The 16,784-nt window shown below is 39.2% G+C and overlaps 1 protein-coding gene across 1 annotated transcript in view; it reads right to left on the bottom strand.

Moving 5' to 3' along the window:
• Positions 1-16,784, bottom strand: part of POLR3B (RNA polymerase III subunit B) — a 147,506-nt gene that overhangs the window by 126,566 nt on the left and 4,156 nt on the right. Inside the window, exons 2-7 of the mRNA XM_019038901.4 lie at positions 14,028-14,060; positions 11,357-11,413; positions 11,207-11,271; positions 8,586-8,661; positions 8,254-8,354; positions 1,488-1,579 (exon numbers count right to left, since the gene is read on the bottom strand). Of these exons, the coding sequence (XP_018894446.1) occupies positions 1,488-1,579; positions 8,254-8,354; positions 8,586-8,661; positions 11,207-11,271; positions 11,357-11,413; positions 14,028-14,060 (424 nt within the window). The remainder of the gene's footprint in view (positions 1-1,487; positions 1,580-8,253; positions 8,355-8,585; positions 8,662-11,206; positions 11,272-11,356; positions 11,414-14,027; positions 14,061-16,784) is intronic.

The following is a 16,784-nucleotide window of genomic DNA, read 5'->3' as shown; positions in this document are numbered from 1 at the left end:
TTGTAACAACAGGGTCTCACTATGCTTCTCAGGCTGACTCCCTGTCTTAAGCCATCCTCCCGCCTCAGCCTCTCAATGCGCTGGGATTACAGGCAAGAGCCATTGCGCCCATCTGATATTGTTTTATGGACTGAAGATCAGCACGTGATTTTATACAAATGAGCTACAAGATAAAAAATTTCTTGAGGACAGGAAATATATCTTATTGGTCTATGAATCACCAGCCCCCGACATATGTAAAAAGTGAATGAAAAAAATAGTTAAATAAATTAGTTGTCAGAGCTCTTAAGTACAAGTGTAACTGACAATTTTCAATATAAGCTCAAATTTACTCTAAGTTTTCTAACAAATCAGTGGTAATGGTAGATTAAGATTAGGTTTCCAAAATAATATTCCATATTCAAAAAAACTCATGCATCATCATGTATTTTTTTTTGCACATAATTCAGAGTAGGATAAAGTAATACTTCATTTTATACCTGCAGAATATAAGCAAAAACAATACAACATATTTGACTTATGCAACATTCTGTTACAGTCTAGTAAAGTCACATTCTTCATTAACTTCTTTCCAAAACTTCTGGGATTCTAAAACAATGCAACTTTACAGGAATAAGATTAAAGCAACTATAAGTTCAAATAAATCAATGTGAAATACGAGTTAAAGAATTAAGAGAAACTTCTTGTTAAGTTCTAAGTTTGAAATTTTACAAAAGAAATTGCCTAGAAATAGGTACAAAAATAAAATTTTTAAAAATGTAAACAAAAAAATACTTTCATCTCCCCACTGCTTTACTGCATTTAAAACACCCTGAAGTGTGATACTTGATTTTTTTCAACCAGGCAAGGCCAGTAACTCTGGAAGATTATTCTTGAATTTTTAGGCATACCAAAAGAAACTGGTGGGCAAAGATAGAAAGAAAAGACTGACAAATCATGGCAATAAACAAGCATGTGTCATATTAAAGTCTTAAGCCTGAAATAAAAGAGGAAACAGTATGTCTTTGAGAAATATAGACTAATAGGGCTAGGCGCAGTGGTTCACGCCTGTAATCCCAGCACTTTGGGAGGCCAAGGTGGATGAGTCCAGGAGATCAGCCAGGATGACATAGCAAAACACCATCTCTACTAAAAATACAAAAATGAGCTGCGTATGGTGGCACAAGCCTGTAGTCACATCTATTTGGGAAGCTGAGGTGGGAGGATTGCTTTAGCCTGGGAGGCAGGGGTTGCAGTGAGCCGAGATCACACCACTGCACTCCAGCTTAGATGACAGAGTGAGACACTATCTCAAAAAAAAAAAAAAAAGAAAGAAAGAAATACAGACTAGTAGCATAAAGCTAGAGACAAATTTCTGGGTGTTTTGTGAACAAGTTCATTATAAAGTAGAAAAGCTGGTACTGTTTTTGAGACAAAATGTTAAAACAACAGCAGCAGCAGAATAAAAGAATAAGGAAAGTGGGACAAATCCAAGACTTCACACATACCTGGATCTAAGGGACATTCGTTCAGTTTGGCAAATTCTGCTGGCGTTTTTCCTGTAAGAACACAGTTTGAACTACGTAGCATTATGGGCATTCTGTATAAAATAAAACAAAAGAAAATATCACATGTAGGCTGTCAATGATAAAAGCTGCAAAAAATACAAAACATGCAGTGCACACCACCTCACTAAGGGTCTATCTATGCACTATGTTAGAAAAGGCAGAGAAATAGCAATTACATGGAAGCCAAGCAAAACGAAGTATTTTCTCAGGCACGCTGCTCGTCTAGTACAGATGATAAAAACTCAGGCTGGGTGCAGTGGCTCATGCCTATAATCCCAGCACTTTGGGAGGCCAAGGTGGGTGGATCATATGAGGCCAGGAGTTTGAGAGCAGCCTGGCCAACATGGTGGAACTCCATCTCTACTAAAAATACAAAAAATTAACTGGGTGTGGTGGTGTGTGCTGGTAGTCCCAGCTACTCAGGAGGCTGAGACAGGAGAATCACTTGAACTTGGAGGTGGAAGTTGCCGTGAGCCAGGATCACACCACTGCACTCCAGAGTGAGGCTCTGTCTCAAAAAACAAAACAAAAAAACAAAAAACTCAAATGTTTGGTTTAAACTTTGCATACAGGCTTTAGTGAGAGTCAGAAATGACAGCAACACTTCCTTCATGGAAGACAAAGTGATTCTCATCAGTTACTTGGCAATAGCACAATGCATCCAAGTGTAAGGAACAAGAGGCTATGAAAACTAACCAGGCAGTCTGGAAAAACAACTGAGCAAAATGTACTAGAAATGGAAATTTTAAGCACTAACTTAAAAATGTAGAAATAGGTTGGATAATAATAGCTTTGATACTGCTGAAGATATAATTACTGGGCTGGAAAAGACATCTGAAGAAATTACTGAGAATGAATTTCAGAAAGACGTAGAGATGGAAGATATGAAAGAGAGTTTAAGAGTCAGGAAAGGATAGAGAGAGAGCGACTAATCAACATCTAATCAGACTTCTAGATGGCGAAAATACACAGAATAGGTGAGAAGTCCTATTCAAAGAGATAAGAGCCATAAATTTTTAAAGACATATGAAAGCCATAAATCCTCACAGTAACATCTGCACAAGATAAAAAGAAAGCTACACCTAAGCAGATCACAGTCAAGATACTAAACACCAAAATTAGGGATAAGGTTTAAAACCCAGCCAGAAAAAAAGACAGGCTACGAAAAAGGGAAGGATGACTGGATGCACAATAACTTCACAACAACCAATGACACAGAGCAGTGTGCTCGAAGTGTGTGTCAAGCACACACCTAATGTGCTTGAAGAGAAAATAACTGCCAACCTCGATTTGTGTATTCTGCTACGTATTCACTCAGAATGAGGTCAACATAAAGATATTTTCAGACAAAAACTGAGAGAAGTTACTAATGTACTAATAGGCCCTCACTAAATAAATTTCTAAAAAAAATTCATCTTCAGGAAGACGGAAAATAAACACTAACCAAAAGTCTGACGTGTAAAAATGTATGGTGAGCAAAGAAAATGGAAACTAATGTGTGTGGATATAAACAAATGCGAACTTCATAAGACAATAACAATTTCTAATTTATAGGTGAAAAAAACATGCCAAGGAGGCCGGGTGCGGTGGCTCACGCCTGTAATCCCAGCACTATAGGAGGCCAAGGCAAGTGGATCACAAGGTCAAGGGATCGAGACCATCCTGGTCAACGTGGTGAAACCCCATCTCTACTAAAAATACAAAAAATATTGGCTGGGCGTGGTGGCGTGCGCCTATAGTCCCAGCTACTCAGGAGGCTGGGGTAGGAGAATCACTTGTACCTGGGAGGCGGAGGTTGCAGTGAGCCAAGATCGCACCACTGCACTCCAGCCTGGGCAACAGAGCGAGACTCCATCTCAAAAAAAAAAAAAAAAACATGCCACAAATGGTGACTCATGCCTGCAATTCTCAATGCTTTGGGAGGCCAAGGCGGGTGGATGACTTGAGCCCAGGAGTTCGAGACCAGCGGGGGCAACATGGCGAAACCCCGTCTCTACAAAAAATACAAAAATTAGCCAGGTGTGGTGGTGCACTTATAGTCCCAGTTACCAAGGAGGCTGGAGGTGGGAGGATCACCTGAGCCCAGGAGGTTGAGGCTGCAGTGAGCCATGAGTGTACCATTGCACTCTGGCCTGGGTGACAGAGTGAGACCCTGTCTCAAAAAGACCAAAACAAAACAAGATAGAACAAAAATTTGGTACAACAAAAGCATGTAAGTCAAAGTGATTGATTTGATCCAAGTTAAAGCTTTCTAAGGTCTTTGTTGCCAGGAAGAGAATAAAGGTATTTTTTATTTTCAAACTTTGTTAAGTATGCATTTCAAAATTTCTAAGGTAAACATAAACAATCAGAAATACTGTATATGACTTTTAAATCAGTTGGGGAAGGGTGAGAAAAAAAAAATCTTCCATTATCCAAAAAGAAAAATGGAAAAAAACCTGAAACATGAAAAGCTAGACAGTTTTAAAATATAGAATAAGTTGACAGGTATACACTCAAATATATATGCATATATGTATGTATATAAAACAAATAAAAATAAACTACATTCTCAAGACAAATTTTTAAAAAATCTAACCATATGCAGTTTACTTCAACTAAACTCAAAACATAAGGACATTTAAGAGATTTTTATTTTTGAGATGGAGTCCTGCTCTGTTGCCCAGGCTGGAGTACAGTGGCACAATCTCGGCTCACTGCAACCTCCGCCTTCCGGGTTCAAGCAATTCTCATGCCTCAGTCTCTCAAGTAGCTGGGATTACAGATATGCACCACCACACCCAGTTAATTTTTGTATTTTTAGTAGAGGTGAGGTTTCACTATGTTGGCCAGGCTGGTCTCGAACTCCCAACCTCAGGTGATCCACCCGCCTCAGCCTCCCAAAGTTCTGGGATTACAGGTGTGAGCCACTGTGCCCAGCCCATACAAAAGATTAAACAGACAATAATTTTTTTAATGATATGCCAGAAATATAACCAAAAGAAAGCAAATGTGGCTATGCTAAGAGCAGACAAAATAAGATTCAAGGCAAAGAATATTATAAGAGATAAAGAAGATAAATGTACAATCATCAAAGGTTCAGTTTACTAGCAAGATTTAACAATTCTAAACTTCTATGCACCTAATATCATAGCTTCAAAAAAGCAAAAATACACAAAACCATAAGGAAAATGGAAAAATCCACCATCATAGTGGGAGATTTTAACATACCTATTGTAGTAATTGATAGAACAAACAAATCAAAAAGCAATGCTGATACAAAACATCTAAACAACACAATTAACAAGTCTGATCTGAAAGAAAAACACAGACAATGGCACAAAACAACTGGAGAATACCTCTTGTTTCCAAATAAACATGAAACATTTATAGAAACAGGTCTCTACAAAGTTCCAAAAATTGACATAAAGCACCAATTGGGAAATCTTAAGTCTTCTAAATAACTCACGTTAAAAAGGAAATCGTAATGGGAAGATAGAAATAAGAATATTCTCATTTTATATCAAGGGAAATGAACATACTGACTAAAGTTATGTAATATGACATGAAGATATAAGAATATTTCAGTTACTACAGTAACCAAAAAGATAATTAAAAACAAGAAGGAAAAATTGGAAGACGAAGGGAGAAGCAAAGTGGGTGACACAGGTAAGCTAAGCCACATCCCGTATATCAGGAGGGAAAAAATAATGTCTACAGTTAATGTATTAAGAAATAGAGGTCAAAGCATCGCATTTAAAGTTATGGATATTGGCCACGCATGGTGGTTCGTGCTTGTAATCTCTGCACTTTGGGAGACCGAGGCGAGTGGATCACATGAGGTCAGGAGTTCATGACCAGCCTGGCCAATGTGGTGAAACCCTGTCCCTACTAAAAATTAAAAAAAATTAGCCAGGCGTGGTGGCGGGCACCTGTAATCCCAGCTACTCGGGAGGTTGAGGTGGGTGAATCACTTGAACCTGGGGTGCGGAGGTTGCAGTGAGCTGAGATCATGCCACTGTACTCCAGCCTGGGCAACAGAGTGAAACTCCATCTCAAAAAAAAAAAACAAAACAAAACACACACACACAAAATAAAGTTATGGATGTAATAACCCCCAGAAAAAAATAACAGAAATAGTTATGAAGTTGGGAATGGGACGAAAGGTGAGGAAGGGGAGAGAGGGAGGGAGGTTACTGTTTTGAATCAAATGTTTTTATGTACTGTTTGATTTCTAACCAAGTACAAATATAATTTGGATTAAACTAAAATCTTTTTACTCCAAAAGATAAATGAGATTATATATGTAATTTAGGTAATGCATAGCACATATAAGCATTCTAATGACTAGAGGTCATTTTTATGAATGCGGAGCTAACAAACAACATTGCCTATCATAGTATGGCACATAGCAGGTATTCAACAAATGCTAGTTACATGCCCCCCTTTTTATTTTATTTTATTTTATTATTATTATACTTTAAGTTTTAGGGTACATGTGCACAATGTGCAGGTTAGTTACATATGTATACATGTGCCATGCTGGTGTGCTGCACCCATTAACTCGTCATTTAGCATTAGGTATATCTCCTAAAGCTATCCCACCCCCCTCCCCCAACCCCACAACAGTTCCCAGAGTATGATGTTCCCCTTCGTGTGTCCATGTGTTCTCATTGTTCAATTCCCACCTATGAATGAGAATATACGGTGTTTGGTTTTTTGTTCTTGCGATAGTTTACTGAGAATGATGATTTCCAATTTCATCCATGTCCCTACAAAGGACATGAACTCATCATTTTTTATGGCTGCATAGTATTCCATGGTGTATATGTGCCACATTTTCTTAATCCAGTCTATCATTGTTGGACATTTGGGTTGGTTCCAAGTCTTTGCTATTGTGAATAGTGCCACAATAAACATACGTGTGCATGTGTCTTTACAGCAGCATGATTTATAGTCCTTTGGGTATATACCCAGTAATGGGATGGCTGGGTCAAATGGTATTTCTAGTTCTAGATCCCTGAGGAATCGCCACACTGACTTCCACAATGGTTGAACTAGTTTACAGTCCCACCAACAGAGTAAACGTGTTCCTATTTCTCCACATCCTCTACAGCATCTGTTGTTTCCTGACTTTTTAATGATTGCCATTCTAACTGGTGTGAGATGGTATCTCATTGTGGTTTTGATTTGCATTTCTCTGATAGCCAGTGATGGTGAGCATTTTTTCATGTGTTTTTTGGCTGCATAAATGTCTTCTTTTGAGAAGTGTCTGTTCATGTCCTTCGCCCACTCATGCTCCCTCTTTAAACCAGGATTTAAACCCTCAATCTTACAAATTTATGTTTTCCTCCAGTCTCTCTTGCCTTTCCTTCACAATAGTCAATCTAGTTCATAATTTAGCTATGATCCAAAATTTAACTGGACACAAGTATGGTCCATATACAAGAAAGAAAGAAGTTCTCATCTTAACACTGATAGGCTGGGCGCGGTGGCTCACGCCTGTAATCCCAGCACTCTGAGAGTCCAAGGCGGGCGGATCACCTGAGGTCAGGAGTTCAAGACTAGCCTGACCAACATGGCAAAACCCCATCTCTACAAAAAATACAAAAATTAGCTGAGTGTGGTGGCACACGCCTATAATCCCAGCTACTCAGGAGGCTGAGGCTGGAGAACTACTTGAACCCGGGAGGCAGAGGTTGCAGTGAGCCAACATCATGCCACTGCACTCCAGCCTGGGTAACAGAGTAAGACTCTGTCTCAAAAAAAAAAAAAAAAACAATAAAACAAAAAAAACACTGATAAACAGTCCTGCTAAAACCAAGATGAACATTTTAATATCTTACTTATTTTTGTAAGTGAAGACTAAGGAGAGAAACAATACAAATTACCCCTTCCTTTGAGGGAAGTATAGGAGGATTTGTTAAACCTGCATGTTTCCATAAAAATCTGGACTTCTAGACCCCTTACCAAATGGTGCCATAATTACATATGCTTGTCTTCCCTGACAGCTGTGAATGAAGGTAGCCAATAGGAACTGTATTTTGTATATCTTTTACTCACCTAAGTACTCAGCATCATACATAAGAAGTGATAGGCAGTTGGTATATATTTATTGAACAAATGGATGTTTGTTCAAAGTGCTCTTAGCACTTTTTAGAGGGGGAAAAACACTTGAACAGAAATTATGTGGACTAAGTTTAAAGTCTAGTACCATTATTGACCACATAATATTGTGGGTTTTGTCCATTTCTAAAGGAGAGTCAATATATTTCCCTAATCAGGAAGGGCAGATTGCAAAAACGCAAGTGGATGCTATCATTTCCAAACTTGTACCAGGCAAATAAGTAACTTCTCCCTTAAATACCTGTAGATGAGAAAAAGTTAAATTCCAGGAAAACTCAATCTCAGAATATATGTATCCACCAAGAAGACCTGTCCAGGAGAGTTCACTGAAAGGCTATTGTATCTAGTGGTTCCCTAGCAGCTCAGAGTTATAGTAGGAAAGGGAAACATTTTCCTCAACTTCTTAGAAAAGGTTTCACAATTAATAAATAGTAACAACCACGACTATGTGCTGGACATTATTCTAAGTGCTTTACACATGCTGACTCATTGGACCTATGAAATAGGCAGCATTTCCTGCATTTTTCAGATGAGGAAATGGGATCACATCATGGGGCTGGAATCCAGGCAGTGTGGCTCTAATACGGATTTCATTTCTCACCTGCCGATAGGTAAGGCATTGCGGATGATCCTCTGGCTGCCTCGGGTATATTCAATATCCACTGTAATAGGGGCAGAGTATGTCATGTCTCTCAAACGGCACTGAAAGAGAATCAGGAATCTGACAGTTACTGCTCCTCTCTGCAACAGGGTCCTGACCACTTCAAAGTGCTCCTTCTGTAGTAGAATTATGGCCCACATTGAACTTTAATCCCTTTTTCTCCAAAGAATGTCCCCCCCATTCCATTTTTAAATGATCTTTTAAGAGTATATATTAAGGGCAGACTCTGAGTTAAAGCAAACAAGTCCAATTAAAGTAAGGTTCATAATTACCTCATGAGGGGACACTGGTCTAGTTACATTGAAGCTTTCTTCAACATCAGGAAGCCCAACATAGATATTAAGATATCTGAAAAGCAAATTAGTGCGGTATGAATTATACTTCTTCAAAGATCATAAAAGCAAACAAGCTATTTTCCTTCCAAATACAAAGATTATGTTTTGATAAATGCTTATCTTGGTAAGGATGACAAATTAAATATTAAAATTGGAGATCTTCTTGAAGTGATAGTACATATAGCTTTACAAAGGAGGGAAATATTATCAAAGTATCTTTTAAAAAATATTACAAATCTCTTTACAAAAATACTGGAAATACAGCTCCCTAAAAACGATACTTAATGAAAGAGCAAAGTGCAAAGAGTACTGATGATATGCTATCATTTGCAAAAGAAAGAAGAGGCCATAAAGGCAAAAACAAAACAAAACAAAAAAAAAACAAACAAAAAAACGCTCATTTGTGCAAAAGAAGGATGAAAAGGATAAAGCGGAAACTAATGAGATTAGTTACCTATGGAGAGTGGCTGGGAACAGGGTGGAAAGAACTGGAAGTGGAACAACTATTTTCTGAATATACTTTTTTGTGTAAGTCTAACTCTTAAACCATAATAATGTCTCGCATACTGAAAAAATAAAGAAAAGAACTAATGTAAGTAACCCTGGGAGACAATATTTTGATTGGACATTGAGAGGCTAAAGATAAAAATGACAGTGCACAAATGTAAATTTTATCTCTCAGAGGTATGAGTTAATAATTCTGAAACTTTATTTATAGTCTAGGATTGAAAAAAATGTTTTTTTAATTTTGCAGATAATGGGAGCCAGATTTCTCATTATTGGGATAAAAGTTAAATAAGGAAAGGGAAAAGGTTAGAATGAGTCCTGCAGTGTCGAACTGAAATTGGAGGTATCAGTCTGCATGGTTTTTAATATATGTAAAAATGGATAGGATAAAGAAATACAGATGTGTCTGCACATATGTGTTCGTATACATACACATATTTCTGAGCTCTACCTGCTGAAATCTTAGTGTCCATATCTTGGAATCTAAATACTATTTTCCAATAAAAGGGAGACTCTAGGGCTCCTTGGATTCCCAATCTGGGACGGGGGCATACCAGATGAACCATATCTTACGGTCCAAGAAAGCAAACGAGCGCTCAAAAAATAATGGTGGCATCTTGAAAGGACACCAGAGTCAATCTGAAGGGTCTCCCTATGGTCAAAGCTGAAACAGTCTGAACAACAGAAAAATGACAGTACTGGATATATATATATATGATAGTACTCATAGAATAAAATAAAACATCCATGAGTCCAAATTGATATAAATTAATATAGAGAGATACGTGAGGGGAAAAGGAAACTATTCTGTACAGAATTCCAGTATCACTGCAGAAGGAATGATAGAAATAAAGGTTCACCATTAGATAAGCCCACAATAATAACTGTTATAGGTAAGAATCATCAATGTATGCTAAAACTGTTGGTGAAATTATGATGAGAAACGGTATTTGCATAGTCTCAAAGAATCTCCCTATAAGATACTTATTAATTACAAAAGGAAAAATAGTAACCTTTCAGTGGAGAAATCTGGAAGATCCTACCTTAATCAAGTGAACAAAGTTAAAATCATTAGTAATAAAATATATTGGCATCTGTAACCCCAATACGAATCAGTGAGAACAGCATAAAACATTGCTTCTGTGGTATTCTTGCCAAAAATGTATAACCCAATCAGACGTCATACAAACTCAAATTAAAGGAACTTCTACAAATACTGACTAGATTGTTCAAAAGTGTCAATGTCATGAAAGACCAAGAAAGATTGAGGAGACTAAGGATACAAGACAACTAAACATAACACGGAGCTCTGGATTGATTCCTACACCAGAAAAAGGACATTTGTGAGAAAACATCAAATAAGGTCTATAGATTAGTAGACAACATCGTATCTGTGCTAACTTCCTGGTTTTGATCATTGTGCTATGGTTATGTAAGATGTTAATATCAGTGAAGGCTTGGTGAAAAATATTGAAGAATTCTTTGTACTACTTTTGCAATTTTTCTTTTAAGCTTAACATTATTTCAAAATAAAAATTTAAATATTTAAAACCTAATAGCTTCAAAATTTTCCCAACCATAGCTCATTATAATTTGCCAGTTAAAAATTTAATTTGAGCACTTTATAGTTAATAAAAGACAATGATTTATTTTTTCATTTTTTATTTTTTTGAGTCAGAGTCTCACTCTGTTGTAAAAGGTAGAGTGCAGTGGCACAATCTCAGCTCACTGAAATCTCCCCGTCCCAGATTCAAGCGATTCTCCTGCCTCAGCCTCCTGAGTATCTGGAATTACAGATGTGCACCACCACGCCTGGCTAATTTTGTATTTTTAGTAGAGACAGGGTTTCACCATGTTGGCCAGGCTGGTCTCGAACTCCTGACCCCAGGTGATTTGCCCACCTCGGCCTCCCAAAGTGCTTGGTATTACAGGCATAAGCCACCGAGCCTGGCCAAGACAATGATTTTAAAAGAGTTTTGATAGCAACTTCACTCACTTTAAAAAATGTTAGACGTAACCCACATAGCAAATTAAGAATGTTGGTTCCTTACTTTAAGTACCACATAGGGTCAGCGTCACTTGTAACCTTCTCATTGGCTTTCATTATCTTCTTTATCTGCAGTGGAAAATGCAACATTAGCAAAGACTCTGGCTTCCAATTAATCCTTAGTTTATGTCTATTTCTAACATCTGATGCTTACCTCTACATTAATGAAATAGTTAAATGAATCTATATGCTGTTTCACAAGGCCTTTCACCTAAACAGATAGAAAGAGAAAGTAAACAGGTTAGCAAAAGTGCAAAGAGTACTGATGATATGCTCAAATAATAAATCATATAATGGAATCTAATAATAGGTGAACAACAAATTTTTATCAAAATCAAAATGAGAAAAAAAATCCATGAATTTTATTTAATAAATCTTTTCATTAATGCATTCTCATTCCATTTCTGCATCGTCTTACTAGTATATCCTCGAGAGTTTTCCTCCTTGAGAAGCAATCTGACTCTCGGAAATCAAAATATGAGTACATGAATATATGGTCATGTGCCACATAACAACATTTCATTCAACTACAGACCACATATCTGACAGCAGTCCCATAAGATTATAATGGAGCTGAAAAATTCCTATCGCCTAATGACTTACGACTTGATTTGATTTCATGGAGTGTATTTCTGAAAAGAGTGACCCCTCCTCAAGAAGAGCCTCCGGCAGGTCCTTCAGGAAGTATTCTAGAAGAACGTATTGTTATCATAGAAGATGACAGCTCCATGTGTGTTACTGTCCATGAAGACCCTCCAGTGGGACAAGGCATGGAGGTGGAAGACACTGATATTGATGATTCTGGCCCAGGCTAACGTGTGTATTTGTAGCTTAGTTTTTAACAAAAAAAAAAAAAAATTTTTTTTTTTTGAGACAGTCTCGCTTTATTGCCCAGGCTGGAGTACAGTGGTGCAATCTTGGCTCACTGCAACGTCTGCCTCCCTGCATCAAGCAGTTCAGGTGCCTCAGCCTTCTGAGTAGCTGGGATTACAGGTGCCCACGACCATGCCCAGCTAATTTTTGTATTTTTAGTAGAAACGGGGTTACACCATGTTGGCCAGGCTAGTCGGTCTCAAACTCCCAACCTCAAATGATCCGCCTGTCTTGGCCTCCCAAGTGCTGGGATTACAAGCGTGAGCCACTGTGCCTAGCACCCAGCACCTTCTTCTCCATTTATGTGCAGCTCCTTTTAAAAAATAACAAAAAGGCCGGGCAAGGTGCCACATTCCTACAGTCACAGCTACTTGGGAGGCAGAGGCAGGAGAATCACTCAAACTCAGGAGTTCAAATCCAGCCTGGGCAATGCAGCAAGACCTGGTCTCTTAGGGGGAAAAAGAAATTTCTTGACCTTACGACCATTTTATTTGATTCTTGGTCACTCCCCGACTTAGAAACTCCTCAATAGCTTCCTATGGCTTTTAGAAGAAAAGCCAAATCCTTAACATGGCTTTCAAATCTGATCAGGAAACTGGCCCTGACAACTTTCCCAGCCTCATTTCCCAGCACTCTCCCCTCTGCCCATAACACACAACTGAACTCTAGAGTAGAGTCCAAAATGAGTAGAGACAAAACTCTACTCATTTTTCTTTTTTTGAGACGGAATCTCACACTGTCGACCAGGCTGCAGTGCAGTGGCGCGATCTCGGCTCACTGCAACCTCTGCCTCCCAGGTTCAAGCTATTCTCCTGCCTTATCCTCCCAAGTAGCTGGGATTACAGGGGCCCGCCACCACATCCAGCTAATTTTTTGTATCTTTAGTAGAGACGAGGTTTCACTATGTTGGCCAAGGTGGTCTCAAACTCCTGACCGCGTGATCCGCCCACCTCAGCCTCCCCAAGTGCTGGGATTACAGGCATGAGCCACCACGCCCAGCCTCATTTTTCAAGTCTCCATTCTTTCACTTAGCACAATGCTTTCAAGATTCGTCCATATTGCAGCAGGTACCTGCTTTCTTTTTATTGCCAAATAATACTCTGTTGTACAGATACATCCCATTTTGTGTATCCATCCAGCAGCTGATGGCCATTTGGGTTGTTTCCACTCTTGGCTACTATGAATAATACTGCTATGAGCATTTGTGTACAGGTTTCTGCATAGACACATGTTTTCATGTCTCTTGGACAGATATCTAGGAGTGGAATTGCTGGAGGATGTGGTAACTTTTTGTTTAACCATTTGAGAAACTGCCAGCCTGTTTTCCAAAGTGGCTATAACACTTTACGTTCCCACCAGTGGAGCATGATAGTTCCCATTCCTCCACACCCTTATTAACATTTGATTTTGATTATAGCTATCCTAGCGGGTGCCAAGTGGTCTCTCACTGTGGTACTCATTACTTCTTAGCATAAGCTCTTGGAAGTTGAATTGAAGCCCGACACCACATCATATCATATTCAGCAGCTCCTCTTGACTGGTCGCTATTTCCTGCAGACTCTGTGGAGGCTCCTCTTGAACACCTTGATTGAGCCACGCTCTCTGCACCCAGCTTTCAGGCTTAAACCTTCTTCTCTTAAGATGTGGTTTATGTCTCACTTCATTTGGGTGGCCCTCTCTGACCATTGCTCTTTTGCTGATAGCACTTTGGTTTTTAATCATGTGCCATGCTACTGTGCATGTACTACTACTTCTCTCTAAAATTAGACTACCACTCTCCAAACCAGCACCTTTCAGGCAGGGATTTTACCTTATAATTCCTTGTATTTCCAAACACAGCTATACAAAATCAAAAAATGTTGATGACAAAAATTTAATCTTTAAAAAATGGCTTATTTCTTGACTTTTTCATCTGAAAAATAACCAATTATTATTAAATGTGAAACAATTACCTTTAAAAATGCTGGAAGCAGCCTCCATTTTTCCTGTGAGCCAAAACAAGAAGAATATCAGAACTCTGTACCAGCAACAGTACTTTCATAAGTTATTTTAATGTTCCAAAATAAGCAAAGGAAAGTAAATCAAAACAAAAAGAATAATTTTTAAACATTTTTATGGAAATCACATGTGTGCATATGCATATAAATATGTATACTCATACATACATACACTACAGGTTCCCTAAACAGAATATAACTTAATCTCTTCTTGATGACTCAAGATTTTAAGCACTTTTCAATCCTTTATTTTATTCTCATGACACTTCCTAAGTGAAGTTTGCCAGTTTGAGAAAAGGAAAATAAGGCTCAGAGAGTCTGGTGGGAGAGCTGGGTCTCAAGACCCAAAGGGAGTTCTTTCTCCCTCCCATTCTCTCTCAACTACTGTCTGGTCAGAGCTCATCTCAGGGCTACAGAAGGATGGCACATATGGTGATTGCTTCCTACATTGCCTGAGCAACTAGAGGGATAGAGTTAAAATTGATGGAGGTGAGGAACATTGTAGGAATAGCAGGTTTAGGTGTGGAGGGGCTACTAGAAATTTGGTTTGGGTGTGTTAAGCTTGAGATCTCCATTAGACATTCAGGTGGAAATGTCAAGGAGGCAACAAATGAGTCTTGAATTCGGGAATGGAGTGGCCTGGAGATATAAACTAGGAAGAGATTAACAAGTGGATGGTAATTAAAGGCACGTAATGGATGAGATCACCTATGGAATGTAGATGGAGAAGAGTTCCACAAAGTGAGACCAACCAAGAATAATCCAACAATTAGAGAGGAGAAGCAGGAGGCAGCTCCAGCAAAGGAGACCGAGGAGTGGCCAGGGAAGGTGGCAGACCCCTGGGTATAGTCAAAAACAAGGGAGGCAGGCAAAGCTAATCTATGATGACGGAAATCAAAAGGTGGTTGAGGGGATAGACTGAAAAGGGTCATAAGGGAACTTTCTGGGGTGATGCAATGTCCACATAGAGCACATAACTATAAAACCAATGTAACTGAATATCTAGTATCCATACATTTTATTATATAAATTACATCTAAATTTAAAAATAGAAGAATGACAATGATATAGGTTGAATTGTGTCCCTCTCAAAATTCATATGCTAAAGTCCTAATCCCCAGTATCTCAGAATGTGACTGTTTTTGAAGACGGGGTCTTGACAAAGGTGATTAAGTAAAATGAGTCATTAGGGTGAGCCCTAATCCAATACAACTGGTGTCCTTATAAAAAAGGAGAAATTGGACATAGAGATGCACACAGGGACAATGCCATGTGAAGATGAAGGTAGAGGTCTCAGTGAAGCTTCTGCAAGCCAAGGGATGCCAAAGATTGCCAGCAAACACCTGTAGTAGGGGACGGCCCAGAGCAGATCCTCTCTCATAGCCCTCAGAAGGAGCCAGCTCTGTTGTCACCCTGATCTCAGACTTCTAACTTCCAGAACTATGAGAAAATAAATTTCTGTTGTTTAAGCCACCTAGTTTGTGGTTACTTTGTTACGGCAGCCCTATGAGCTAATACTCCCACATCTTCAAATTCCTCTCTCTACACCCCTTCTTATACTCGTTTCCTCCCATTTCAAAGGAAGGACCATCCATTCCTTGGTCTAAGGCTAACCCTTCCGCCACAGACACAATCCTGCCAACCTTCTCCTGAAGACTGGAAACCTTGCCCCAGTTCAGTCCTTGATATTCAACCTGTTCTATTTAAAACGAGTATTCAAATCCTCCGATTAAAAAAAAAATTTAAAACTTTCTTGACTCAGCAGCTCCTCTGACTACTTTCTTCCCTGCCCTTCAGCTTACGATCTCTCCCAAATTACTCCATATTTAGCTTCTCTGTTCCTCACTTCCCACTCCTTCATTCCGTTATAGTCAGGACTCTGACCTACCTGCCAGTGAAAGAGCTCGACAGAGGTCACCAAGGCTGCTACTTCAAAAGACCTCCCTTGACGCCCCCTCACATTCCCTTTCCACAGTATTTGGCCATGCCGATCACTGTCTTATAACACTCTGTGGTATCATTCTCTTATGTCTTTCCTTCCTCCGGCCGGGCCTTCTCACACCTCTTTTTCTCTGCCACCCTGCAAATTTTGGTGTTCTTCAAAGTTCTATCCCTGGCGATGTCTTTTCTCAAGTAGGGCTGGGAATGGAGGATTTCAAACAACACTGTTTGAAAGTGTTGTTTAGCTTCCCCCATCTCATCCCACAGCCCCCCAGTTCCAAATGTGGGCTCTTTCAAGGGCAGTGACCCTGTCTATCCTGTTACCACAGTGCCTGGCACATAAAAGACTCCAATAAATACTGAATAAATAAATGAGTGAGTGAATATCACTGTTGCAGTAAGCTACTGGGTATGGGCCTGTCCCCTCCAACTATTGACTGGGCAGTGATACCTTACAGCCTCAGAGGCTACTTAAGCTCAGTATGTCCAAAATTAAATCTTCCCCCAGCTCCATTCTCAATCTCAATGAATATCACCATTTATCCCAGTCAATCCCAAATTAGATACCCGGGAGTCCTAACTTTCTGACTCTTCTTAATCAACAGGAAAACAAAAATTCTACTGAGTCGACCTCCTTTTAACCTTCCTCGCATTTATCCTCTGCTCCTGTGCCAGTTGAGGCCCTCATAATCTTTCAGCTGGTCTGCGGCAATACTTCCTTACTACTCTTCCTGCTCGTCCCTTTCAGTGCTCAGCACTAAAGCCAGTGTA

Source organism: Gorilla gorilla, chromosome 10 (assembly GCF_029281585.2).
Source record: "Gorilla gorilla gorilla isolate KB3781 chromosome 10, NHGRI_mGorGor1-v2.1_pri, whole genome shotgun sequence".
Taxonomy (NCBI): Eukaryota; Metazoa; Chordata; class Mammalia; order Primates; family Hominidae; genus Gorilla; species Gorilla gorilla.
The sequence above is the reverse complement of the archived record's forward strand: the minus strand, read 5'-3'. Positions and strand labels throughout refer to the sequence as shown.